Raw genomic sequence first — 25,882 nt, 5'->3', positions numbered from 1 at the left:
ATAGGCGTGTTATAAATGCCATATCATATCTTACACATCCAGGGGCAGTGGGCTGTCATCATGGAACTTGCTCCAACAGAACACACAAATGTTGCCCTACACGTCAAACAGCGGCCAACAAGCTTTGGCTCGCAAGATGTTTTAGACTACAACTCCCATCAATCCTGGGAAGACCAACCAATAGTGATGGATCATGGGAATCATAGCCCAAAACACCTGGAGACTTTACAGATCACTGACTTTAAATAACTAGAAATTAACAGATCTAGAAAATACCTTGTCCAGAAATCATTTACAAGATGAAAATTGTTATCTGAGCAATGAAGCCTTTTGTGAACCAGGCTTAAATCAAAGGAAGTGGTGTTATTCACTAACGCTGGGTACAGTCTATGGGGCGGGACAGTAAGGCTAATATGGAAAAGAAATCAGAAAACCATGTTAAAAACGAAAGGACACAGTTGCTTGGAGGGAGCCTTGTCAGTGTAGGAGGGCGAGGGCCAAGGAAAGGCCCTGGGCAAAGCAAGCACCATAAACAAGGTCCTGTAACCAACCAGTAAAATCCTGCATGGGGGCAACTGTAGCCAAAGCTCCACAGGATACAATGCAGGCAGCCTGCTTATTTTTTACCCTTGAGAATCGGTGCACACATGCTGCCACGGCCGTTTCTCAAGTAAAAAAAAAAATTGTTCCCTGCCACGGAAATGGTGAGGAGGCCTTCACGGGCGCATTTCTGGCAGCTCACCAGAGGAGCGAGGGAGAAGGGGCAGATCATGGTGGCAGCGGGGGCTTGGGAGCAGCCTGAGGATGGTGGAGAGGTCTGGGAGGGGGCTGGCCGGTGTATGGAAGACTTACCAATGGAGAACGCCCAGCTTCCCCCGGGCCCTCTGATAGGCTCAGTGATGGCACCGGGTTGGTAAGGGACACTGATGCTGAATTGTGGGAGAGGAGTAGCAGGCCTTGCAAGAGTGGTTACGGTCTTCTACTGACCCATTGTCTCCAATAGCCCACCCACATTATTCTCCATCTCGAAAGCACTAGAAGGCACACACCTTGCGTACAGCTCGTCATCTTCTCCTCCCCAGCCCCAGAACTTGTTGGAAAATCCATTCACTTTGAGAAACTGTTCCTTGGAGAAGGCATTCACCCCGCCAAAATGAGCGCCATACAGCAACCTAGGGAAAGAGGTTCAGAGTCATTAATTTTGCACTTATTCATTTTCAGACACTACATTCATACTGCACTACAGTAGTTGCACATATCTGCTAGGAACATGTTTATATGGAGAGGCAATACGTTTACAAATCCTCAAAGGTTCGGAAATCGATCCCGTTCACATTGTTAACCTCCCCAAAATCTAACAAGACATCATCTAATAATAGAACAGGGGGTATCTGCAGAGCTCACGCTCGCCCTCTGGTGGCAGGCAAGTTATTTGGCAGAATAGGCAACGAATACATGAGTATTGTGCATGTTAAGGTGAGGTACTTGCACCTGGGGTTTTCCATAGCACAAACCTAGGTAAGGAACAACGGCGCACTGTATATGTCATGGCGGGACACATGAGGCATGGAGGGGTGTTACAATATGTGGCTGTTGTGTCCCGGCCTCTTGAGGCGGGATAGGATGTAGGAATGCAAGGAGCCGAGATGGCACCAAGGGATTGGCTGAAGTACAGGATAGGTCTATCATTCCATGTCCCGGGAAGAAGGGGGTAGTGTAGGGTGACCAGACATCCCGATTTCCCTGGGACAGTCCCAGGAAAATGCCCTCCGTCCCGGGGTGCCTGGAGTTTTTTAATTGTATAAACCACATCCCGGGATTGGACGTGTGGGTGGCTACAGTCCCGCTTTTTGTTGGGAACCGATTCCGAAATCGTGAAATCAGGCCGGCGAGACCCTTCCTGCACGTGAACGGGGCCATGATTGCTTTTCGCGAGCACCCCCAACCCGCTCCCAGACACAGGGCAGCGACATAGAAGTGAGACTACAGTTTTTATCAGAGTTCTATAATAATAAATAAATAATAAAGGCAACAAATCATGGTAGGGCAGCCAGCGAGGGCAAGTGCTGGGTTGAGACAGCAGACAGGGTATGTCTAATAATTGCATGAAGAAAACAGGGGCGGGGGGGCTGTATGGGTACAGATACAGACCCCAGTGCAGGGTGTGGACCGGAGGCAGTGCAGGAGGGTGACAGAGTGAGCAGGTACTTGGGCTCAGAAGACAGAGGGTAGGCCAGGTGCACAGAGCAGAGAGAGAACAGATCAGCAGGAGAGGGGGGGGGGGGGTGAAAACAGAAGCAAGGAGGAAGGTCTTGAGGTGCTTCTGGAACCAGAGATGTTTCTTCTCAAGTTTTTAGAGTGGCAGGGAGGCTGTTCCAGAGGGAGGCCCCAGCCGAAGACAGATCTACCCCCAGCTCGTTTCTGTGAAAAACAGCTGACCCTGAGGGAGTTAGAAGTAGAGGAGCGAAGAGCTTGAGAAGGGAGGTATTTGGTAGTGTTGGGAAGGGAAAGAACCCATCCTACCCCCTAGGCACTTTAGGGTAAAATGAACCCCATTGGAAGAAATATAATACACCAGGGAGGTGGGGGTCGTCCTAAAGGTCCCCACACAACTATGATATTGTACACAATTCAGCTGGTCAGACATTGTGCGCCCATATAACCAGATGCCATTCTTGCATATATTAAGTAGCTATAGTTGATACATGGGGTCTGCATGGCTATGCAGTATTTAGTGTGTTAGACACAGGCCGCAAGCCTGAAGGGGAAATCTGAATAACATGAAATAATGATGAAGAGGCCTACACTGCCAACCTCCACAGAACTCTTCTTTCTTCTAAAGCTGTTGCCAATATGTTTGTTTTAGAAAGAATGTGCCCTGCAAGGCACGTGACAGTTCTGGGCACCTTGGTCTACGTGTTATCACAAATAGGTAAGAGCAGGCCTGTTAGGCAAAGTTTGCATGCAGTACCCTCTGGAACCACAACACACAACTATGACTACAGGTGTAAGCAAAAGCAACCTTTGGTATAAGTCTGTACCACACAGTTTTTGGTAGCGAGCTGAGTTGACAGGCTTATCTCAAGAGAGAATGTGAGCTGTAATGATGTTACACAGAGGTCTACAATCACAAGTATTCAAATAGACTCTTATAATCGAGGTTTCCTGGTAAAACACTTATTAATTTATTACACAGTCAGTTAGAAAACATTCACTAAAAGGAGGCAATCAATATCACACAAAAATATACTACAATACTTCACACTATCCGGTTCTGAGGCACTTAAACTACTTTGAAGGAGGAGCAAAATGGCATTCAGAGCATTTGAAGTAGGAGCAAAAAGGCATAAGTTAATAAAACGAATAGTAGAATTATTCTTAAACAGCACAAATAGTTTGAGTTCACCAGAGGTGTTGTTCCAATGCAATAGGTAGGCCAAAGTCAATGGGCTAGAGTCTTGAATAAGTAAAAACAGTTCTGGTAGTTAAAAGTCTTTCCCACGGTTCTCAGAAATAGTTCATAGACGAAAGCTTTGTGTGTCGGGTCACAAGCCGACTAGGCCTGCAATTGCCAAAGTTTCACGCACTTTCGCAGTGAGGTAAGTTCTCTCGGTCGGGTTTTCACAGTACCTTATGTTGAAGAAAAAGATGCCAACTGACACAAAAAGGAGAGGTAGGAGGATATTTATACTGCTACACCAAACATTCCTCCAAACTAGGGAAACAACCCTTTACAAACATACAAAAAGTTTGGTGAGCAGTGTGTTGTTCAGGTGTTGCATCTATCGAAAACCAAATCAGGTATCGTGCACCACGCATCAAGGGAATTTTATTCTCCACAACGGAATATCGAAACATATAGCCTGGTTAGTACTACTCTGTAGACTTACAGAGAGAAAAAAATCATGTCATAGTATAAAACAATTTTTATTCAATAATTTATCAATAGATAAAAGAAAAGAATTGTTCTCAATTACAATTCATCATTCATAAACACAATACAATAAAAACATGTAAACAATGCATCACACAACCTTAAACAGATACTATATGAGTTACAGTGGCATAAAAAAGGAACCAATATTGTTCGGGTTCCACCCTACAGAATACAAAAAGGAATCTATAGTTATAAGAAAATATTAGATTAAATAAGCTGAACAGTCTAGGGTCAGCTAATTCGCCCACACTGTGCTCCACGCTAAATTGCACCAAAGTACTCACACTGCATCATACACAATCAACCCGACATGTTTCATTCCTCATACATATTCACATTCATCTACTAAATTCAAGGGAAATTCATCAGGGGCTCATATTCAAGGACAAACACTATTCACAAGAGAACAATAATGTATATAGGTAAAAAGTTGAAGCAAGACGGCTCAACGGCCGTTGTATTTATGAAGAAAAGGCTAGGCAAAGCCTTCTGACATAGTCCAAGGCTGGTCGCCGATATGCACTGTGATTGTGCTGCTACGGTGCAGGGCCGAGCTGGGTTGATGGATGTAGTAAAATTATTCTTGTCACCAGCTCCTCACTTACTGAACAGGCCAAAAGAGGATGCTTGCCACCTGAAAACAATCAAAAAATAGGGTGTGGGTAAATCGAAGTCTCAACGTATGGACTTCAGTCCCACCAGAATCTTTAACAACTATGATTCTGTGGAGTATACTTAACTTCATTGAAAGAACTCCAGTCCCTAAACACATCGTGAGCCTAATGCCATTGTCATAGCTGAATCTAATACATAAAAGTCTTCTACCCATAGTTGTAAAAAATACAACAAGACAAAGAGGAACCACCATAGAGACAAGTAAGGGGGGGGGAGGGGGGGGGGGGGGGGGGGGGGGGAAGAAAAACGAAGAAAAGGAGGAACAGGTACTAATCCACTTTATTCGAATTAGAATTGGTTTTATATACGAAACCTTCACCGCTCTCTTAATCTAACTCACCCCCCACATACACTTATACCTTCTAGCTTGAGGTATGATAACAAAACCCAACGGCCCACAAGGGGCAATGCTGTATCTAAGGTTCCTACAACATCATGCTTGCGGGGTATTGGAAAGCATCATGGTAATAAAATCTTGATAATAAATCTTGCAGCACCCACTCCTATGGTCAGGGGAGAATACTACAGTCTCCCGATGTCAACAGAGACCCCCTCAGACCAGGAGCAAACCAGACTCCTACGCGAGTGCCTACCTTCTTAAAATTGGGTTAGATCTCAGTTGAACTCATTTCAACGAATATCTCATTGTTGGGTGTAGACAGGCCTATCAGGACTGTTCCCACACAATTAAGAAGGACTGTTGATCAGGTCTAAAAAAGACAGAAATACAAAAACATCATAGACGTCAGTAACCTACCCATAGCAGTATAGTGTGCACAAAGTAGTTTAAAGTCGTTTAAAATAATACCTGTGCAATGTTAAATAGGTCAGTCAAAAAGGGGGGGGGGGGTTGCACCCAAAGTTATGCTGGATTAGGTCGAGTCACTTAAACATCCGCCCGGCATTTAATGACGGTACACAATCCCAAAAGCAGATCATAATTAAGGTCGAGGCGACGGGTCCTATATAGAGCAAAGACAAAAAGGCAAAAGGTCTAAATCAGAACCTCGTACTTCATCAACCCAGTAAGGCACAAGATCAATAAGGAATATGTAAATAGATTACAATGCTGTTGTACAATATCAAAAGAACGACGGCTCTCCTCAAGCCGCAACCCCGTCCAGCAATTACCTGTTATTGAGAGTTTGAAATCTCATGTGGCCGAACGTCCTCGGGACGAGATCATTATACTCCCCTCATTGCGCTGTGGCTCTCGGTACGTATCGGCACTCGAATCCTGAAGGAAGCAGGATGTCCTCTAAAGAGCTTCCCGGAAAAGGTGCTTTTTAAATAAATACTGACCAATCGGCAGCATGGGTGTGTGCGCACTCGCCTATCAAGGTCGAGGGCGGGTTAATACTTTGCAGGTGTAAAGTTTTGCTGCTAGGCCTACTAGTAAATGGGATCCCTGGCGAGTTAACGCTTAGCAGGTGTGTAATGTTGTCACTAGGCCTGCTGGTAGATGGAGTCCCTGGCTCGCCAGATCCACCAATGGGCTGATGGCCATGGGCCAGCACAAAAAAAGAGAGAGATATGGTCATAGCGAACGGCGGTTTCCGAACAAAGGCAAAGCTAGTCTACAAAGAACAGAATCACAAAATGTATAACTGTCCTCTTACAATAAAATATTGTAACAATAGAGAATCGAAAGGTGTAAAGTTTTGCCACTAAGCCTGCTGATGAGTGGGACCCTGGCCAGTTACTGCTTTGTGGGTATGTAATATTGCCGCTAGGCCTGCTGGTAGATGGAGTCCCTGGCTCAACAACTCCACCAGTAGGCTAATGGCCAAGGCAAACGCTGAAAAAAATGCGCAGAAAAAAATAAAAAAATACGTCCCCAACGAACGACGATATCCGTGCAAGGACAAAACTAGTCCACAGAGAACAGAATCACGAAATGTGTAGCTGTCCTCTTACAATAAAATATTGTAACTAAAGAATAGACGGGTGCCTAAAGGTACAACCATCTTGACATTTATTGCTATACATGAGTAAGAAATTTGCCTCACTCAACTCGTCATAAAGTTGGTCAAAACAAGGCTGGAGTGGCATCACATGTTCACACATCCCACTCTATTTTTTCATTAAGCCCAATCTCAGCGCTGCGGGTCAGGAATATCAGATGTTGTTCCTTTTGGAGTAGCTTAATTTTATCTCCATTGCCATCACCAGTAGGATTGATTCTCAAAATCACGCTCCATTGTAGATCTTCCACTTTGTGAATGTATTCAATCCAATGATCGACTAAGGGGGCATTCGGAGTCCTATTCCGAATACAACTTTTATGTTCCCCAATCCTGATTTTAATCTTACGTTCGGTTTTGCCAACATACATACGATTGCACGGGCACCAAATCGCGTAAATAAGCATATTAGAGTTACAATTACTGAAGTGTTGCTGGCGCCATGGTGTCGGGAGGCCCAGGTTCAATTCTGTGCTCCTAAAAGTGGAGTTACAACAAGAACAGTGTCCACACGCCGAAAAGATGCACCTGAGGACCTCTGTTCCTGGCAGTTCCTGCAGATCTTACTGCGCCTCAGCCTCAGTTATGGGGACAAGAAGGACGATGTCGGGGGACTCCTGCACTGCACGGGGACTGGTCCCAAAGCTGGCAAACTGGCAAATCTTCGATTCCGGTACTGTAGTCAAGCACACAAACTGGTGTCCTTCTACCTGGCTATTCGGTTTCCTGAAGCACTCTGAGGAAAATACAACCAGCTCCAAGAATGGTATCCAGGTGGCTTACAAGTTGCTTGGTCCCACCATTTCAAAAGGTAAAAGTCATTCTTGTAGGGCTTCTCTGTCGAGATGAACTTGGTGATTGGGACCTGTAGCAGGGCTTCATGGGGCAAACCAATGGTCCAGGAGTTGCAGCAGCCGTCCTCTTCCACCTCGTCTTCGGTTCTTTCGTTCCAGTGGTCGACTCTGCCTTCCAAGTCAAATGACTCATCTTTTAAACAGTTTTCTCCCATTCATTCGAGCCTAGCTGCCACTCACCCAGCAGGGTGGCTGGCTGTCCTTGACGGACAGTCAGCCAGCCAATCACGCCTGAGTGAATTTGGGTCTCCTAGGAGACTAAGAACAGGGAGTTTTGGGCATCTCCTCCACTTCCTGCCCACCCCAGACACTCGGGCGCCAGAGGCGGTCTTCAGTCCTGAAGCCTGCCAAAGGCATAAGAACAAAGGGACCAAACCTAGTGGCGCGCAGAGACAAACTCTAGAAGGACCTTTCCAAAAATAAATGGCGAAAAAAGAAGACCGGGACCCATTTAAACAAAGGATGCTCAGACACCATCTTGAAAAACATGGATCCCGTGATTTAACGCTACCTGTGTTCGCGGTTGGGAAAAATCATGGTAGTTTGTGTAAAACCATTGCCACCAGCCATTTTGAGAGGAAAGGGTAGCATTGGACTTCTACATGAGTTTTCATACATAGGGGATACTAGGTAACCCCTCCAGCACTCTATTGTAAGATAGGGTGTGCTGGGTCTAGTAATTTAAAAATACTAGTAAAGTCAATTTAACTTTACTTTCTCTGGGAAACAGTAGCTTATCCCAGAGAAGGTATTTTAACCCTGGGACAGCATAAAAGGCCTCCCTGTGTCACTGCACTGGGGGTGCTGTGTAGCACACATGAAAAGATGCTGCCTATGGAGTTGTCTAAAATTCCATAATCAAAGGACACAAGAGTAAGACATACATCAAAATACATGAGAGAGTGGCAAAAAAGCTCACACTCTCTCCAGGTAAAAAAATCAAGTCCTCAAAATCCAGCAAAGTTGCTGGGGGTCTCTAAGGTGAAGAGAATTAGCACATTTATGAGAATTCTCCCTAACAAGGCCTCCAAACCCCACTCAAATACAAATTATAGTCCCTGCAACTGCCCTAGTCCCAAGACCTCTGAATTACAAGATACTAATTGACCACAGACTACCGGCCATGAACCAATAAACCATAAAAGTTCTGAGAGTATGGTCACCCCATCTTTATTTCATATTGACAAGATTTGTAATGCAAGGTAGAGAGAGGGATGCACATTATAGTTCAAAAGCCAGGGTGGAAGTGTTGGGAGCTGAGCGACGCAATCAGGATGAGTGAAGTATGTGTGGGTTAGTGTGACCTCCAGACTGCCCCTGTGCCAGTCTATGAGCATGGCAGGTGCACTGTATAATGATAGAGTATCACTGTTCGCAAATGTTGCTAATTGCTTCTTTGGCCTTGGTTCCCTGGAGACCAAGATGCCCAGTAGACCCAACATGGTGGAAGACGGACGGGCTGGGCTGGGACCAATGACCTGGCATCCCCTATGGAGCAGGCCGACCATGTATAGGGTCGCACCAACCATCCATGCGGGTTTCCACTGTATACAATGACGTGACCTGTGATGCTGTGTCTCCTTTTAAGCTTCTGCTTGTACCCTTTTTTCCAATGCAGCAGAGTTCTATGCTGACGCACCTACTTTCATAAAAATAAAACTTGTTATCCTTGCAAGAGTTTCTTGGGCCTTTTTCCCTAGCAGGTTGTATTTTTTTTTGGTGTGAGCGTTTGGACGGGTGCCTTCATTAGCGTAATCTATGATTACCAGAATATACCTGCTCCCCAGCTTGGAAGGTTCTAGAGGGCCACCATTGTCCCTCTCTATACGTGAAAAAGGAACATCAATAATAGGAAGGGGTTACAAAGGAATTAGAGGTGGAATAGCAGAGCTGGTCTTTTGACATAATGGGCAAGTAAGAATACGTTCTTTACTTCTGCGTAAACCCCTGGCCAGTAAAAACGATTCAAAATATAGGATTGTGTTCTAGCAGCCCCCAAATGGCCTGCTGTAAGATGGGCATGGCAATTGGGAACGGGACACTCTACTTGGTCCAACATCACCATAAAGTAGTCCACAACTGAGGAAAAATAATTATCCCTCTTTTTTTCCTTTCTTCTTCCTCTAAGATAACTTTGAGGAGGTAAACAGCAAAACAAAAAACGTGTATCGCTACACGTCAGCCACCAATGCACTCCTAAGGGATCTAAGTCCCAAATCTATCCATTTAGCAGGTTCAGAGATTCAAGAATCTAAATTGAACTCCAGTGCTGGCAGTTTTTTGTTTTTTATGTGTTTGTTATTGGCCTCTCTTCAAAAGATAGATACAATATGTCCAGTGAGGTCAATGGCTCCTCCCAGACAAAGTAATTACTTGACTGAAAACCATTCAATGTTCACATTTAGTACTCTTTACATTTGATACTTTTAAGGTTTTCACTCCAACAGTTTTACCAAGTGTAACAAGAAAACAGTTTCAAGTAACAAACTTTTTTAAAAAAAAAAACACCAAATGCTTTAAATTCAAACACTAGGTATTTGTTTTTTTATAATTGCATCACATAATTCTTAATACATTCCAAATATTGAAACAAAAATTGAAACACAAAACACACTTTTCTTTTCTCTGTGTATAAAATAAGAATCGCCTTCACCTGGCGTGAACCTCAGCGTGAGACACTAGTATTCAAAAAACGTGTCACCCAAAGTATGTTGTAGGCACAATTATAGAGGTTCTCTTGACCTATGTTCACAACGGCCACCTTCAGTCATTAAGGAAAAAGTGTTTAGGTTAAATGTCACATATCCAAAATAGCACCAATTATTCAGTATTCTGCCAACGCGTTTCGGACCGTACAAATGTCCAACTTCAAGGCAAGGATTGCTAATGGTTCCATAACATAACTTTGAGGCGGGCCTCTACTAGTACTGGATCATTACGCTGAGCGAAGGCCAGCCTGGAATACTTTTAGAATCGATTTCATAAGCTGGGAACTTCTTCACCTCAGGGTCAAACACAGGCTCTAGATCTGCCTCCCCAAACCCTTTTGTTCCACTCCTGGTGTCTTGAGTTTCTCTATTATTTTGGGGAACATGGCCTTCACCAGGATACCTTGTGCCATTTTATCCCCAGGTTTGACATGATAGGTTTGTTTGCACTGTTTTGTAAAATTATTTTGACATCCTCTCTGAAGTCTGGATCTAATACCCTGGCCCTCTTATCTAGTCCAAATTTCTAGGCCAAGCCTTTGAAGTTAACCTGATGTAAGTTCCGGGAGGGTGAGTCAATACTAAATCTGTCAGTATGAGTTGTCTTTCGCAGGTTCTAGGATTATTTATCTACTACTAGCGAGATCAAATCCTATGGAATCTTTAGTTGCCACTGTGGGGATACTAGCTCTTTCAATACGTTTGATGGCATTAAGGGTCCCCCAGTTTCTGTCAATCAGGTCAGATCCCACTCATGACACCAAATGTAAAGGTCCAGAAGTCAGAGTCGGAAACAAGCGTGGCATGATTTTGGGTAAAAGACTTTTATTAACGGAAAAAGGGTTGGAAAAAGACTTCTTTTTCCCTAAACTAAGATGGGTATCCCTACCTCTAAATAAACAAATGAAAATGTCAGCAAGAACAGTGTTCTTGGTGTTATTAGTAAACATACAAGTCTCCAGACTTGCTGGTAATAAAGTGATGCAAAAACAATGCTCAATAGCAAGTTACAAAACTAGGGGGATGCTCCTTTCCACTAGGTTTATTATCCTTCCAAGAAACTGGTTAGCACACACAGATTTATCTCTTGTATCTTTTGTATTACCAGTCTTTCAATTCCCAGCACTTAGCATACTTCTCTACCAAGTATACGTTTTCACTTACACAACTCAAAGTCTATGTTCCCCTGGTTTCCAATCTTCTAGGGGAGAACGAGACCCAGACTCGCAAAAGTAGTTCTCATAAAATGTCTCTTCCACTGGGTCCCAGACCCTTCTGGCATTAGACTGTGGTTTCTGATATGGTTGAAGGTCCCAGACTTGCACAGGTTTGCTGCCCCTTGGTTAACTCTCTTGCCAAGTATACAACTTTCTTTCAGTCAATTGTGGGTCACATACCCTTCCTCTTCTTTTATATTCACTCTTGAGCTTCCTGCAACTCGTTCTGGTAAACCCGCATACCTGTTCACTCTCTGTGAAATGGTACCTGTGTTTCCCCAGCTCCTTTCTTACTCGTCGAGGCTCCGGCAACTTCCTAATGAATGGTGCCATCTGAAGCAGTTCCGCAGGTGTCTCTTCTTCTCCGGTGGTGTGTTCTGCCTTGCAAGTGGCTCAAAGCTGCCCCCTGGAGGTAAGTAACAACCCTGTCAGTCCTCCCAGCTTGGAGCTTTGTTGGGTTTTCCTTCCCCCGCTTGTGGCTTCCCACTCGGCTTCTCTCTGCCCGCCTGGTGCAGGCAACCCACTGTTCCTCCTCAGACGATCGATCTCCTTCAGTTTCACAACTGTACTTCATTTGAATTCCAATGCCGGGCAGCTGTGTTCACTCCGGCACTTGACATTTGTGAAAAAGTCTCAACAGCTCACTTTCCTCTGAGTGATCTTCCTCGTCCCAGTACTGGTCTTCCATTCTGAGGCAGAACATTCAGTATTCTCTACTGAATTAAGGTGTTCAAGTATATAAGAGTAACTAACCTTGCAACAGAGTATATTGGTTCTGCTTACAAAGGAGGGGTGCGGGGGTATTTGGTATTTGAGAGGGGACTGGGTGTAGTAAGGAGGAAGAATACTGAAAAAAAAAAATGAAATAAAGGCTTCTGCGGCACCGATAATGGAAGTGAGTGAAAGGAAACGGGCGTTGCAGGGGCACAAGGTAAGTAGGGGGTGGTGGGCGGTGTGGGTGTGGGTGTGATGGGGTGTGGGTGGGGACCAAGTTGTAAATGTTCAGAAGAGAAAAGACTGAAGAAGATTATTTTGGAAAAATAATCTTCGGTCTTTTCTCCCTCAAAAACTTGGATCGCAGGCTTTCAACCCCAATACTTGCTTCATATGGCGAAGCATCAATGAAGTATCCAGATTGGTGGTTGGATTCCCATGGAGTACCATTTTTTGGCACAGTGTGCAGGTGGCAAGACGCAGCTCCTGACCCCAAACAGAATTCCACATAAAAGATGAACACTGTGGGCCCACAGAAGTAGCAGCAGTGCTGCCGGTGACTCTTGGACAGAGGCAAGAGCGGAGAAAACATGGCGCTCCGCAAGGTGAATAGAAGACATAAGTGCCACTAGTTGCTATGGCATACTGTTGATACTGCCATTGCTTAGTGACACTCAACCCCACTGACACCTATCCAATACCATTTTACAAAGAGTGTAGACAGGGAGTGTACTTTATTGAATATCTGCATTCTGAAAGCACACAAGGGTTGAGCGTGCTCCTCCATCAGTATCGCGGGCTCACCGATGGAGCTGCGGTTGACCTCCAGATCAGTGTTCTCAGATATATCTCTCTCCTCCTTCCATTGCAACAAGGTGGGCCACAATCAACATCTTGGTCATCGTCAGATTCATCACCAGCACGAGGTGCCATCATCGGTTTCCTAGAGCTAGGGGAGAGGGAACAGGTGAGCCAGGCTGGGGAGCATTCTTCACCTCCAACATGCGAGACTGGACCTGGCTCAGTGCCCTCCTGTTTAAAATAACGCCTTTTTGAAATAGATTCAGTGGGTTCTCTGCAGACATCTCAATGAACACCCACAAAACCAGGACATGTTTTTTGGTCTGTTGCAACATGGGATAATGGGATACAGTCCTACCTGTGTCAGACATAGATGTTAGGGAAGAGGTGCTGCTGGCTGGCAGTAGTGAAATGTCGGACACAGCCAAGTCAGGGAAATTAGAATCGCCAGTAGCCACCTGAACCAGTGATTCAATGCTCTTAGTATTTGCATTCATGGTCGATGTGCTACTTCCGATTGCTACCTGGTGCTTCGCTGTGCTGCCGCCCACAATTTGTACTTCCCCAACAATCCTAGCTGTAAAGCATCTAACCCACCTCACCCCCTGCATGTTTAGCTGCTGTCCTGGAGGACATCGTCTATTTTGTTGATTATTGCTGCACAGCTCAGAGTCTGACAGCCAGTCTGTGTGATCTTGCACCTGGCCTCAACTGCCCTACCCTGAAAGCAATGTCTTCCCAGCAATATTTCCCCTTCCCTTTAAGTGTGCCAATCAATTTAACAAGAAATTCAAGTGCTCAAGTAATGTGAAGCTCGCGCTCAAACTGCCTGAGTACAAACTCCTCCTCTTGTCCAGGCAGGTGGCAGCTGTATCACGGGACTAATCACAAAGTCACTAATGCCACTGTCAGAAGAGTGATTAACAAGACCCTGAAAGCAATTTTTCCCAACACGCCGCCAAGACTTTCCTCCCTTTGCTCAAAGCGTGCTAATACGTTTGATAAACAATTCAAGCGTATGTCGACTATCGCACTCAACCAAGTCATGTGCATAATCACGGCTGAAGTTGCAAGAGGACCGTAGATATTGTAGAATTTGTATGATCCCTGGGAATAAAGAACCAGTTAAACATATCTTTACGGAATCTCCAAGGCTGGGTCCATTGTATAGGATTTATGTTGGGCATCTGATCCCTAGGTAGGAAGCAATTTTAGATCAGTAATTCTGGAAAAACTGTCTTACCACCTACTCTTTCAGTACATATTGCTGTATATCTAATATGGCTCCATATAAAGAAATATGTTTGTAAGAACATATCTTAAAGTTTTTATAGATGAGGAAATGTTTAAAGATGAAATTTAAAAGAATATATTCTTTTAGAGTTGTTTATGACTGTTTTAAGACTGTGTATGTAATTAAGGAATTGATTGAAATAACTTTTGATGAATTATAAAGATTGTGTAAGTATGCATGAATGATGGTTATTGTATGTGTAAAGTTCTGATGATCTAAATAACATAATAAATAAATACAATTAATCAAGGCACATGCTCCAAAGACGTTTCCACTTCACTTTAAGTGTGCTTGTGTGAGTGCCCATTCAATCAACCTCCCCAGTGCAATTTCCCCCTTCACCCAGGATTGTGACGTTTCCAGTCCCACACCCAATCACCCTGACACCAATGCACTTCCAGAGTCAGCAAGATCCAGCAGAATGATAATTCCAGAGCATGTCCCAAAGAACGTTTGCCTTTCACCTAAAGTTTGCAAATTAATTTGAAAGGAGACGCAAGTGCTCATGCCAGCTATTGTGATCTACCAATTTGCGCGTTCAAACAGCCGCTCCAGTACAAAATATGCAAGCACGATGCCCTAGTAAGGCTTGTCTGGTCTTCCTTTATCAGTGAAAAACTCATCGCCAAAAGCAAGTTCCTTATACAGACAGATAAAACTGGCTACCAGAACTGGATGAACCCAATCTCTTAACTATTTGAAAAGCTCAGCAGATATCGAATAAAGCAGGAATACGGGTGATTCGGGGTTCGGCTGAACTTTTTCACCAATGCTTATTTCTTAGGTCCTCTCTGAAGAGCATGGTCTTTTGGGTCCTTGTTTTGGGGCAATCCTCAATGCGGCCGAGATAGTATTCCTGAAGGCGTTTGCATAGCATGAAAATACATGTTTACAGTTGTTTCTCCCTTTGACCATCAGATGTATCTCAGGCCTTGCAATGGTCCGACTCCTGGAGATGTGGTTTCCATCTGAGCCAGTGAGTTGTGTGGCAGTAATGACAGGGGCCAGACTACAGTTGTCTTGAAAGTGATACAGGCTGTCGTGAAGACTATGGAGGCTGGGATAGGAAATCAGTGCAGTTCCTCCTGGGATGAGGCAGATTTGGTCAAATGTATTTGATCCTGTGATGAAGAGGGTGGCAGCATGTTGAATAAGCCTTAAGTGGGCTATGTGTGGGCCAAGATGCCAGCTAGGAAGGTGTGTTATTATTACGGTTTAGACCATGGTGTTTTTATTTTATTGCATTTTTTTATTATTATGGGTTAGACCATGGCTTTGATGTCCTCTGCTGGGAGGAAGGGTTTTATCTTCCAGAGTAGTACACAGTGATTTCTTATGGTCATGTTGCCGGAAGGATCGATTGTAGTTGATAGTGAGCACAAGTGATATGTCAGATGGGGCCTGGTGAGGAGTGTATCCATCAAAGTGCATGCCATCTGCCCACCCTTGAATGGTCTCCTTTTTAGCTAGATCGCCTAGTAGTATGAATCCTGTTTCTGTAGGATTGAGCTTCATGTATGTGCTTGTCATCCATGTTGGAATGGAAGCAAGGCACTTACTGAGGGGTGAAGTAGTGTGGTCTACCATCTACTAAGGACCTCTCCTTGTCACTGGGAGCCAATGTAGGGCCCCAAAGGCTAGGGTGATGATATGTTCTCGTCTACCGATGCATGGTACAAGGAAAGCCGCTGCATTATGAACCAGTTGGAACCGGAACATGGATCCTAGTCAACCCCAAAAATGCAAAGTTACATTAGTCAGCTGGACGTGGTGACCAAGGGGAAAAAGCAAAGATTCTTTCAAAGCTCCACAGAAGGATCAGATCCTTCTTCAGGACTGCCTTTATTTGGCTTCAGAATCAGAGATTCTGTATTAAGACACTGATTTGAGATAAAAACAAACTCTTCAGGCCCGAGCCTGTAACCCCGTCTATGTATCTGCAGACCATGCAGCAAGATCTCAGTTTAGTGTGAGGTAAGCTCTAGGATGCAGCAAGATAGTTCAGTGTGAGGTATGCTCCAGGATGCAGCAATATCTCAGTCCAGTGTGAGGTATGCTCCAGGATGCAGCGATATCTCAGTCCAGTGTGAGGTATGCTCCAGTATGCAGCAAGATCTCAGTCCAGTGTGAGGTGTGCTCCAGTATGCAGCAAGATCTCATTCCAGTGTGCGGTATGCTCCAGTATGCAGCAGGATTTGAGTCCAGTGTGAGGTATGCTCCAGTATGCAACAAGATCTCAGTCCAGTGTGCAGTATGTTCCAGGATGTTCAAGATCTCAGTTCAGTGTGAGGTGTGCGCCAGGATGCAGAAGGATTTCAGTCCAGTGTAAGGTATGCTCCAGTATGCAGCAAGATTTCAGACCAGTGTGAGGTATGCTCCAGTATGCAGCAAGATCTCAGACCAGTGTGAGATATGCTCCAGTATGCAGCAAGATCTCATTCCAGTGTGAGGTATGCTCCAGTATGCAGCAAGATCTCAGTCCAGTGTGCAGTATGTTCCAGGATGTTCAAGATCTCAGTTCAGTGTGAGATGTGCGCCAGGATGCAGAAGGATTTCAGTCCAGTGTAAGGTATGCTCCAGTATGCAGCAAGATTTCAGACCAGTGTGAGGTATGCTCCAGTATGCAGCAAGATCTCAGACCAGTGTGAGGTGTGCTCCAGGGTGCAGCAGGATTTCAGTCCAGTGTGAGGTATGCTCCAGGATGCAGCAAGATCTCAGACCAGTGTGAGGTGTGCTCCAGGATGCAGCAGGATTTCAGTCCAGTGTGAGGTATGCTCCAGTATGCAGCAAGATCTCAGTCCAGTGTGCAGTATGCTCCAGGATGTTCAAGATCTCAGTTCAGTGTGAGGTATGCTCCAGGATGCAGCAGGATTTCAGTCCTGTGTAAGGTATGCTCCAGGATGCGGCAAGATCTCAGTCCAGTGTGCGGTATGCTCCAGGATGCAGCAAGATCTCAGTTCAGTGTGAGGTAGGCTCCAGTATGCAGCAAGATCTCAGTCCAGTGTGAGGTATGCTCCAGGATGCAGCAATATCTCAGTCCGGTGTGAGGTATGCTCCAGGATGCAGCAAGATCTCAGTCCAGTGTGAGGTGTGCTCCAGGATGCAGCAGGATTTCAGTCCTGTGTAAGATATGCTCCAGGATGCAGCAAGATCTCAGTCCAGTGTGCAGTATTCTCCAGGATGCAGCAAGATCTCAGTTCAGTGTGAGGTATGCTCCTGGATGCAGCAGGATTTCAGTCCAGTGTGGGGTATGCTCCAGGGTGATTCTGTCCATTCAGGAGCTGAGCTGATCTATGCAAGTCCTGAATGTCTTGGATAAGGACCTGTACACAAATCTGAAATAGTCTTTCGGATGTGCTAATGTCTGGAAATTCAGGTTAAACAGAAGAGAGGACAGTACAGATTCCTGCTGCACTCCACACCAGAATAATTTGATGGAATTTAAAAGGGGGCTTTTGCAATGATCTGTATATGTCTAACACCGATTCGTGTCAGTCAAGAGCTCAGCCTTGGACCCCTACTCTTTTGTGTAATTGACTATGTCAATTGCAGCCGATAGGTCTAATAAAATCAATGGCTAACACTGTTCATATGCACCAACCAGTGCTCCAGATAGGTGGGAGCATTGTGGGAGCATCTAACTCCCTATTTTTTAAAGTTGGGAGAACATTGATTTTTAATGGAATAACAAGTAAGTACAATTCCGAATGGGAGTATTTTAAAGCAAATAAAAATAGTTTTTGTAATACAGATTTCTTTAGGCCTACTCATTCACACATAAAACAATACATTTTAACTCCGAAAAAGAGTAGGGCATCTTTCTGTGGCATTTTTACTCCTAATTAGAACATAAAGAACCCCATCAAAAGTTTGCTTGTCACCGGTTTTCCGGTTTTATGTGAAATGACCTTTTTTATTTTTAAAGGTCTCAAGAGAAAAAGACCGATTTACTTTGAATCGGAAAACCTTTAAAAGGAAGTTTTCCTTTTTTTTATATATTCGGGGTGTTTCACCCCAAAGCCCCCCATTGCTCTTCCCCCCACCCAACCCACAACCTCTCTTGCATTTTTTCAGACCCCTCCCCTCCACTCCTCCCCACCATATCCCGAGGGATATCAGTCCCAGTCCCCCCGCCCCACCACCCCTAAACCAAAACACATGCATACAACACACACACACCAACGCACATGTGTGCACACACACGTACCTGTTCTCCTCGCCCTCCGCTTCCTGGTCCTGCAGAGCATATATGGCGCTGCGCGCACTCGTGTGTGGCAGGGGTATGACAGTTTGCTTTAGAAAGACCGCTCCATGTGGTCACGGAGCAGTTTTTCTAAAGTGACCTTTCACCTGGAATGGGTTTTTCCACCAAGGAGAAGCTGGCAGAAAATCGACCGGTTCACATGCATGGCAACGGTAGCACAGCGACATCCGTGGAGAGCCTGCTGAAGCAGGTTCGATTCCCGGCAGGTCCAAACTCACCCTTTCATCCTTCTGAGGTTGATAAATGAGCACCACACACCGTGGGTAATAATAAGCAGCGCTCAGATACCCGAGGGTTCGTAGCGCTATATGAATGCTTAATTATTCTTATTATTCTTATTATTAATGAGGGCTGGCAGATCTTCAGTCAGCTTTCTGCCAGTGGAAAACCGGTGCAATGCCAACTTTAAATAGGATTCTTTCCACCTGAAGAAAAACTGCAGATTTTATGTTATGCCACACTCTAACTGAGGCCCATTGTTGGAACAATAAACCAACTGCTAATGGCAAGAACACATTCAGATTAAGCCTCTCAGGAAGAGACACCAATGAACCAACTGCTAATGGCAATAAAACATAGACTAAGCCTTGCAGGAAGAGACACCATGAACCTACTGCTAGTGGCAATAAAACATAGACTAAGCCTTGCAGGAAGAGACACCAATGAACCTACTGCTAGTGGCAATAACACATACAGATTAAGCCTCGCAGGAGGAAACACCAATGAACCTACTGCTAGTGGCAATAACACATACAGATTAAGCCTCGCAGGAAGAGGCACCAATGAACCCACTGCTAATGGCAATAGCACATACAGATTAAGCCTCGCAGGAAGAGGCACCAATGAACCGACTTCTAATGGCAATAAAACATACAAATTAAGCCTCGCAGGTACAGACACCAATGAACCAACTGCTAATGGCAATAAAACATAGACTAAGCCTTGCAGGAAGAGACACCAATGAACCTACTGCTAGTGGCAATAAAACATAGACTAAACCTTGCAGGAAGAGACACCAATGAAGCTACTGCTAGTGTCAATAAAACATAGACTAAGCCTTGCAGGAAGAGACACCAATGAACCTACTGCTAGTGGCAATAACACATACAGATTAAGCCTAGCAGGAGGAGACACCAATGAACCAACTGCTAATGGCAATAGCACATACAGATTAAGCCTTGCAGAAAGAGACACCAGTGGCTAACAAGCAGGTAATAAGGATATATCCCAGGCACTAAACCCACTGATCTATATCGATGCTTTTAGTAGGTAGAAACGCGCATTTGAAGTAATAATGGGTGTCCACAACCCCAGTTAGCCCTTAAACCTTGTGGGTTTTGAAAGAAAAGCCCCTTTCTCTCGCAGTCCCACGTGCCGCTGAAATGTATATGAACGCTGAAAATACCAATCTGTGTAATGAAAAAATAAGGGTGGAGTTTTCCTTCAGTGGAGAATATTATAACACCTCTTCTCTCAAGACACCATGCTGGTTAACAGTGCCCCCTCTGTGAATGTATAAGATTCAATCAGCCACTGTAATCTCACTCGTGGACTTCGGTGGCCTTCTGTCTCAAGATCAATATTTAACAATAGAATTTGTACCCAAAGTTAAATGCGGTGCTTCAAGTATCAATGTTTCAGACAGTGGCATTCCAGACTCAATGCATTCCAATTCTGCATGTCTTGGGCATCGATATTTTAAAACGTCACGTGTCTAGCAAAACCTCTTCCTAGATTGTGGAGAGTCTTGGTTGCTTGTGCCCAATTAGTCTTGGCACCAGTATGGCAGAAATGAGGCTCTTCATGAGAAAATCATTTCTAGATTTCCACATCATACTGGGTTTAAATGGTAAACTCATATAGAAAATATGCATAGAAAATATGCCCAGTAATGGCCAGTAATCCGGTCAAGATGGGAAGGGATCCCCTCTTAGCTGTTGGGTGTCCTGACCCACGTTTGAGCTATCATGCTGCAACATTTGGTGCTGTGGGCTTAGAAAATCCAAGATGACCAAAAAGCCCACATGTGCGCCAAAATCCAGGAGAACCACGCAGTTTGTGCGCACACCAAAATGGTTACCTAACTTGCCACCCACCAGTGTAAAGAAAGATCTTTGTTAACAAAATCCACTGTTACTGATGTCAAAAAAGTTGCTGAAATCGTGGCTCATCGGACCACTTTAAAGATTCAACCCTTTTGTGGGGTTCCACATAACCATTTTACTGTAAGGAGCCCCATCAAAACAATGTTAAGCAAGGATTATTTACTACCATGTAAGAACCATTCCTGTTTGGAATGCATTAATCCAAGAAAGATCCCAAAAATGGATGCAGTACCAACAAAATCCTCAAGGCGGCGCTAGCGGTCTAAACTCTGACAAGAGAACTGAGTGCAGTTGCTGACAAAGGAATTTGACTCAGCTGACTTCAAAGGCTGCATTTTAATGAAAAATTAGCCACCTGCTGTTCCCAGAGGCCAGAAGCCTGGGAAACCCTCTCACCTCAAGAGATTCACACCACAGCCCAGGATATCACATGGTCATAATAACCAAATGCAAAGTGACCCCCTGGTCTGCTGACCTCAGCCTCCTGGAGACCACACAATAGGCTCTTGCACTTGAATAGAATATGTTGATTTTGACTGTTTCCTGTCAACAAAGGCCTGCCTGCCAGCAGGGGCATGGTCACTGACCCACCCAAGTCTTGGAGGCGGACTCCAACACTCTGACAACTGAATTGAAAGCAAAATATATATTTTACAGAAACACTGATAACTCTTTGTAATCAAATGACAGGAATGTATAACTTTGAGAGCTTTAATTTAAAAAATGTACCTTCGATTCAAGCCCAAACTCCAATTTGTGTGATGTTTTGGGGCAAAACCCCGCTATTTATTGACACCACATACTCTGTGTTTAAGCTAGAGACATGGGAATTTACTGGAGTAGGTATGGACAGCCTGTGTATATGTGTATAACTTTTAATGAAGAACCAAGGTTGCATAACCCACTAAAATCGAAAATAAGTTGCCATTTTTGAATAAAGCCCTCAGGAAGAGCAGAGTTTGAACAGAGTATACCACATGTGATATGTGATGTGTGCATGTAATTTTAAACAACTGTGTATCTGTGCAATATGCATTTGAATAAAATATAGATTTGTGGGCAAACTGATCAGGGGAGGATCCTCTGACCCATAAAACCTACAGCATCACTCTGACTCACATTTCCTTCCCCCAATCATGGGAGAGGGAAGAATTGGGCCAATGACAAGTAGAAAGGGGCAGGCTTAGCTAGGCCCAGGCACACACCCACTTTCAAAACACACAAAAAGAGACTGCTGGGACAGGTAGAGAGATTCAAATCCAGTTGCTGCAACGCGCTCTGCCGGACCACACAACATCCAGAAGGCACCAGATCCAACACTTAGACTTTAAAACTCCAAAGAACTTGATTCAGAACTCAAAGCAAGGGCCTAAACCCACAAACTGAGAACTCTTCTCAGCAGGCCTCAGCATCCAGCAAACCTAACAGCGGTAGCAGCATCCAGGAGCTGTGCAGATCAGCGCTGTGTCCAGAAAAAGCTGTGCAGGAAGATCCAGGAGCTGTGCACAAACGCTGTACCCAGAGATCCAGGAGCCGGGCCAGGAGCAGTGTCAGACCAGACCAGCAGAGCAGAGACCAGACGCTGTGCGCCGAGACCGTCCGGGGAGAAACCAGAACCAAAGCCATCTTGACCCGATCCGTGAGACCTAGACCTTCCAAATACATTGTGAGTACAGCTAGGACGGTGTGAAACCAATCTCTTAGTTAAAATAATCTAATCCAAACTATTTTAATTTAACCAGAACTGCCTCCTAACTGTCACCTGTCATTTGTAAAGCTGCACCACTGTCATTTGTCAATTCTGCAGCTGCAAAGCTGTAACCTGTCGCTTTGAACTTTTAAAATTTCAAATCCGAAAAACAACCTTCACAAAATCATTCATAACTCTGTAACCAATTATGCTAGGAACTCGAATTAACTTTCCTCTGAAAGCTAAGAATCTCAGCTTTTCAACAAGCTTAGAACCGACTTGCTACTCCATATAATTTTGCCGTAATCGTGATTCACGCATTCGCGAATTTTGCCACGATTTGCGATTTGGCCTGATTTCAGCCACCTGTAAAAATCAGCAGCTTTTGCCTGAACGGCTAAAATTTCGTTTGCCTCCTAAGAACCATCCCTGAATCATTGCTAGAGTGAGCCTGAACTAATATTAACTAGATACCACTCACCCTGAACCTCCTGAAGGGAATTAAAAGCATTTTCAGCATATTTCTCACTGCATTGTCACCATATTGAAAGCATTTTGCCTGTGTTTCAAAACTCCTATCTGTTGTATAAACTGCTGAGGGGGAATTGAACTGAATTCTATTTTATTACATTCCTAAGAACTGTGTGCTCTCATCTTCATCTCCTTACATTGCATAAAGGGGGGGGGGGGTGAATTGTCCAAGAAAGTGATTACATTGTCTTTTGCTGAAATCCTATCAAGTTATTTTCTGTACTGCATTTTCATTCCACATTGCATCTATTTGAAACCATAAAAGTATTGTTGCTATGTTATCCATCCTATACCCACTCATCATTGATTATAAAGAAGTGTGCTAGTGCCAGACTATCTATTATTGATTACTGCTCAGATGAAGTGTGATATTCAATTATTAATTCATTATAAAAGTGTGATATATATATATATACTGTTTAATTTTTTTTCAAATAAACCTTTTAAACTTGCAAAACAGAACTACTTCTTGGCTCAGTGGGGTCAGGGGGATTCCAAGAGAGGGGTGTTATATAGGGGTAGTCATCCAGAACTCATGAACTGGACATAAAGATATATCAATAAGGGTTTCCATTCAGTATCCCAGACTAGGCATTTACTTAGCTGTAGTGTTGAATTGAATCCTCTTACAAATTGGGGGCTCGAGCCGGACGTTTGGGTTAGATCTATCACTTGTGCAGCTTAATACAGCGTGCTAACTGACGGGATACATACATCCGGTCGGATCACCACGCTGTTTTACGCTGTAAAGTACTCTTCAAAGGGACACTCTAAGGAAAAGGTCTGTTTTGCAAAAATAAAATACTAATTTCTGTAAGTCAGGACAGAGATCAATCTCTAGAATGACGACCTTGGTAGACATGAAAATAGCGAGGGAGCACCTCTTACATAAGCTATTTGTGAGAGGTGAGTGGACTCACCAGGACCAAACGGTCTGGTTGCAGGCCATCGCGCAACAGGTCACTGAAACAGGGTCAGACATATGGAGAGATCAGGGTCCATTACATGTGGCCCTGAGTGAACTATATATGGCTCCTAAAGCCAAAGATGAACACAATAAGATTGCCAGGATAGCGGCATACCTGTACCTATATATGGGAGACATGCAGGATAAATGTACTGAAAGCCAAGATCTGGCAAATAGGCGACAGATGGCGTTAGAGAAGGTCCAATCTGACCTGGTCTCTTCTGAGCAGAGGCTGCAGAGGAGCCAGGAGTCAGAAAATGATAGTAGGCAGTATATCATTAAAATAAAAGAGGACATGGATTTACTGCCACAGGAAAAGACAGACCAGGATACCAGAATTCTGGCTTTGCAGAAGGAACGCCAAGACAGTTTGGACTCCCTACTGCAGTGCCAGAAAAAGCTGGAGCAACAGATCAATTTCAACAGGGCATGCACAGAGCAGGTAGCCACCCTGCAAATCCAACTAGACAGAGAGAAAGAGGAGAGCAATAAACTGATCCTGAAAGACCTGCATACCCAGGCAGAGTTTGATCAGGAGCGCCACCTTAGGCCAGGAAGTCTGCCACTTAAGAAGAAAAATGGAAGAAAATCACCTGGCCCATCAGGGACTGGGTGACCTCCAAAAAGAACACCAGGACTTGCTAGAGCACACCAGGAGGGTGGAGGAGGCTCTGGCAAGACAGGAGCAGGCCAATAGGGACACAGCTCAGGAGGTAACCCTCCTGCAGCAAAGACAGGCCCAGTGCTCCAGGACCAATCAGGAAACACAGAGAGAGAATGAGGCTCTCTGCCAGCACAACGATAGGCTCCAACAACAGGTAGCGATGCAGGAGAGACTGATAGAGTCTAGTAAGGCCTTAACTGAGGAACTGAAGGCACAGGCTCTTGCATTGCAACAGGGAGCAGGGGCGGATAGAGACCAGGTTTGCTGGGAAAGGGAAACTCCTGAGCATAACCTCAGGAGCCCTAGTACCAGAGGCCTTTATCTCTCTCAGTCCCTGGACTCTGCCACCCCCATGTCCCCTGGCGCACATGAGCACCGGGCCACAGGGATGGCAGATTACTATCCAGCCAAAAGCAGGGGGCTCATAGGCCAGTACCACCCAGGTATGGAGGGGCGGGCATCTGGGTATGGGCACCCAAGCACAGTGCAATTTAGTGGGGAACCCCAGGAGAGTTGGCCCATAAAGGGCATCCTGAAAACCTCTGCCCAGTTAGGTCAGTGGGGGGGTACCCATCAAATCCTGGCAGCAAAGAGGAATCTGAAGACTCCTCTGAACGGTACAGGACACAGGAGACCAGGTCCCCACATTCTGCCAGCCACTCCCAGGCTTGCAGAATCCAGGAAAACCTGGAAGATCAGACAGGAACCACTGGGAGCAGTGCCTCTGAGTCAGAGGATGAATGGACCAGGGTTACCCGAACCAAAAAGGCCAATAAGGCAAAAAGGGCCTTGCTTAAGGACCCATTGAAACAGATTAAGGCAATCAGGAGTGTCATCACGCCTTATCATAAGAACGCCAAGTATTCTGTTTGGGAACACTTGGAGCTCTATGAGCAAATGATGGAGACCTTTCATTTGAAGGACAGCCAAAGCTGTATTCGGTATGTAAAGTGGACATTCTCCCCAGAGTACCCCAGTTTCTTTGCGGGGCTGGAGGACCAAAATCATTCAAGGTGGTCCACCTATAGGGCGGCCATCTTGAAACATTTTTCTGTGCACAGAAATCCCCAAGAGGCTTGCAAGGCAGCCTACAATTTGCAATGTGGGGAGGATCAGGCCCCACAAGAATTCGTGCAAGAACTGAAACGTGCCTTTGCCCAGACCACCAGAAGGGTGCGCACAGACAGCAGAGAATTTGTCAATACATTTTTCCATGCCTTGCCCAAATACATAATGACCCAGCTCGTGAGAGATTTTCATGAGAAAAGATCTTTAGACTGGGTCATTGAACAGGCTACCCGGATCTATGAGGTGCAGAAGCCTATCGAAAATGAAAATAACGTGCCGAAAAACCCCAAAACCAACAACACCCCTGCTGCTGCCAAGGTGGCAGAGGTAAAGGTCGCCCCCGTTTTAGATTTGGAGATGGAGGGGCCTAAAAACCTGCCTGAACCAAATAATTCACAGCCCAGAAGGCCCTCGGGCCAGTCACAGACA

The 25,882-nt window shown here is 44.9% G+C and overlaps 1 protein-coding gene across 5 annotated transcripts in view; it reads right to left on the bottom strand.

The window, feature by feature from the left end:
- Positions 1-25,882, bottom strand: part of LOC138571977 (beta-1,4-galactosyltransferase 1-like) — a 431,968-nt gene that overhangs the window by 16,573 nt on the left and 389,513 nt on the right. For all 5 annotated transcript variants that reach the window (XM_069649234.1, XM_069649238.1, XM_069649235.1 and 2 more), the window contains one exon: positions 1,050-1,172. In XM_069649234.1, the coding sequence (XP_069505335.1) occupies positions 1,050-1,172 (123 nt within the window). The remainder of the gene's footprint in view (positions 1-1,049; positions 1,173-25,882) is intronic.

The sequence above is a fragment of the Ambystoma mexicanum genome, chromosome 1p, assembly GCF_040938575.1.
Source record: "Ambystoma mexicanum isolate Mex_15411 chromosome 1p, UKY_AmexF1_1, whole genome shotgun sequence".
NCBI classification, from domain to species: Eukaryota; Metazoa; Chordata; class Amphibia; order Caudata; family Ambystomatidae; genus Ambystoma; species Ambystoma mexicanum.
This window is presented reverse-complemented; position numbering and strand designations above follow the sequence as displayed.